The sequence below is a fragment of the Olea europaea genome, chromosome 7 (genome assembly GCF_002742605.1).
Source record: "Olea europaea var. sylvestris chromosome 7, O_europaea_v1, whole genome shotgun sequence".
NCBI lineage: Eukaryota > Viridiplantae > Streptophyta > Magnoliopsida > Lamiales > Oleaceae > Olea > Olea europaea.
In genome coordinates, this window is record NC_036243.1 from 21,441,695 (window position 1) to 21,444,778 (window position 3,084).

Genomic DNA, 3,084 nt, shown 5'->3' on the forward strand with positions numbered 1-3,084 from the left:
AACAAAATTTTCTTTCTTCTTCCCCCCTCTGATTAACCCCGCTTCTTTGATCCCTTTCTGCAAACAATCTGTCTTTCAAGTTTTCTTTCTGGTTTGTTTTACTGATTTTTTCAATATTCATGAACAAAAAGCAAACTTAAGAGCAGGATTTTCAGAAGGCCAGGTGTTTTCAGATCGAGATCTGTATTTTATTTTCTTATTTTTAATTTCTTGGCTGCTTTTTAATTAGCCAATCACAGGATCTAAGAGGTTGTTTATTTGTAGACCTCTTTTCATCCTCATATTCACTTATTTTGTTAATAATTTTTCACCGCCTGTTCTTTGATTTTATTAAGAAACGGGTAAATTTTCTTTCTTAGAATATATTTTTCAGGTTTAGCATGGCAGCTGCAATGGATTTTTGGAGTAGCAGCAGTAGTAACTCAGTTGTAGATCCCTTTAGGGGTGGTGAATTAATGGAAGCACTTTTACCTTTTATGAGAAGTGCTTCCTCCACTCCTCTTTCTCTTTCTCTTTCTCCTTCTTCCAATCTCCCTTCTAATTCTCTTCCTTCTTCCTCCCTTTCTTCTTCTCCTTCTCCTTCTACCTCAAGTTCTTTTCCCTACAATTCTTTCTATTACCCAACAGAGTCAAATTTCCAGCCCAATTTGAATTTGGATGGTGGGAACTTTGTGATTGGATTGGATCAAGAGCCTTGTTCGATTGGGCTAAATCACCTGACCCAAGACCAGATCCAAGAAATCCAAGCCCGGATCAATCTCCAAAACCAGCAACAAATGGTCTCGGGTCCATTTAACAGACAGGCCCACAAGATGAGCTCCCTGGGCCCAAAGCCTGTTCAGATGAAACAAGTGGGCTCTCCTCCTAAGCCCACCAAGCTTTACAGGGGAGTGAGGCAGCGCCACTGGGGAAAGTGGGTTGCCGAGATCCGTCTGCCGAAGAACAGAACACGGCTTTGGCTAGGTACCTTTGATACGGCGGAGGAGGCGGCGTTGGCCTACGACAAAGCGGCGTACAAGCTGCGTGGAGACTTTGCTAGGCTGAACTTCCCTAACCTCCGCCATAATGGATCCCACATCGGCGGTGAGTTCGGGGAGTACAAGCCACTCCATGCCAGCGTTGATGCCAAATTGCAGGCCATTTGCCAAACCCTGGCGGAGGGCAAGAGCATCGACTCCAAGAAGTCCAAAGGAAAGTCCAAAAAATTGGCGGCCAGCCCTGCTTCGGCGGAGGAAGGTTCCAGCAAGAATGTTGTTGAACCCGCATCTGAGAGTGACGGGTCGGGTGGGTCATCACCCTTGTTGGATCCTTCATTCCCGGAGTTCACAGAGGAGGATTCGCCGTGGGACATGAATTCATTGGAGAAATATCCATCATATGAAATTGATTGGTCTGCTTTATAATTCCTTGTATTAGGATTTTCAATTATGCGTAGGTAATGTCTATGTAATTGTTGTGTATTAGGGATTTCAGCTCCAGCAATGGAATTTTTGGCAATTGCAGAGCTGAGCCTTTATTATTAGTTTCGAGTCAGTTTGGTCGGCTGGTTTTTTACATTGCTGGCTTAAGAGACTGAATTTTTTTTTATGTATTTTCCTGTTTTGTTATGGTAAGCTTTGTCTCAATTAATTCTAGTAATCATTTATTTATTTTTCTTGAGTTTGGTTATTGTCGACTCGATAATGCTAGATTTTGTCACACGTTTATTTTTGCAGACAAAATTATTAGATTAACAACCAGATAGTTCGTAATAAATCATACTTCTAATCAGCAGTAAGAAAATTAATCTCTGTTCGGCAGGACGAACTTTTTTACTCAGTACTATGGATTATAATTTATAAATACTTTTCTAAACACTTTCCAACGATTGTAAATTTCTAATTTACCTTAAAAGACTGTTAAGCTCGTATTTGAGCTTCTTTTCTTTTCCACCCAACTCATTTTTTTTTCCATAATTTATTTTTTATCACAATCTTTTGTAAAATCTTTTTGCACGTAAATTCAAAATTTTTTCCTATTTTTCAACGGTGCATTTTTCAAAAAATTACTATTCCAAAAACTATTTTTCCAAAAAATTGGCTCGAATAGGGGCCTAAGCATGAACAACGTAAGTATTGATGTCAAAATAAGTTGAGTCGATTGACTTGTCGAAGTTCGGCTCGACTCACCACGTGATCATGCTTGCGCTCGCATACAAGACGAGCCACAAGTAAATTGGCTCATGTTTCATAATATGGCTTAGCTCGTCCTATTATCTCATCCTTTCATGGGATGAGCTGAGCCAGCTCCCAAGCCACTCACGGCTCGAGTGTGTTTTGAATGAAAATTATACTCTCTTCAACGATAAGCTCGACTCGATCCACAATACAATTCAATCCAACACGCTTGCATATGGGGCAAGCGGCGTGTGAGTTGGCTTGTTTTTTCAAAACTTGATTTGTTTTATAATTGAAAATTACATTTTTGATGATGAATCGACTCATGAATCAATTGGAACGAGTTGAAAGAACGAATTGCGCAAGATCTTTTTTTCTCCTCACACGTGTCTTGATTTCTTTCGCCAACTTCACGCGTATGCATTAATTTATTAGTTTCAACAGCTCACTTTGAGTATGACATCCATGTGCCATTTTTTGACTTCAACTTATTTATCTTTGAATTATACCACTAGAATCTTCTTATTTATTTTCTTTCTTTCTTTTTTTTTTTTTGGCCTTTTCCAAAATCGAAGAAAATTATTAAAAATATTTTCTCTGTGACTATACAAGGTATGGGTTAGAGTCAAAACTTTCACCTTAAGTAACGGTTCAAATGAATCCCCACTCTCACGCCTAGACTAGGAGGCTAGAGAATTTATAAAACAAAGATTTGGCTCTCCAACGCAAGGAACAAAAGATAATTTCTCATACAAATCATTCAAGTAATCCCTATGAGGATGTTTTGCTTCTTTCTAAGTGAATTCTTATGATAATTTCTAACGTTGAGTTGCTATACAAATCATTCAAGTAACCTCTACGAGTGTCTTTTCATAGAAAATAACGTCTCTCTTAAGTTAGTGAATAGTTATTTTTGGGAATTGGACTT

At 38.7% G+C, this 3,084-nt stretch overlaps 1 protein-coding gene across 1 annotated transcript; it reads left to right on the forward strand.

Moving 5' to 3' along the window:
• The first annotated feature begins 6 nt into the window (after window positions 1-6).
• LOC111397420 (ethylene-responsive transcription factor RAP2-13-like) lies at window positions 7-1,649 on the forward strand. Its single transcript, XM_023024339.1, has one exon. It carries the CDS (start codon window positions 381-383, stop codon window positions 1,401-1,403), a length of 1,023 nt encoding a protein of 340 aa, XP_022880107.1. The 5' UTR covers window positions 7-380; the 3' UTR covers window positions 1,404-1,649.
• The last annotated feature ends 1,435 nt before the right edge of the window (window positions 1,650-3,084 follow it).

Coding starts and splice junctions, on each gene's coding strand:
- LOC111397420 (XM_023024339.1), top strand. CDS start 381: ATGGCAGCTGCAATGGATTTTTGGAGTAGCAGCAGTAGTAACTCAGTT.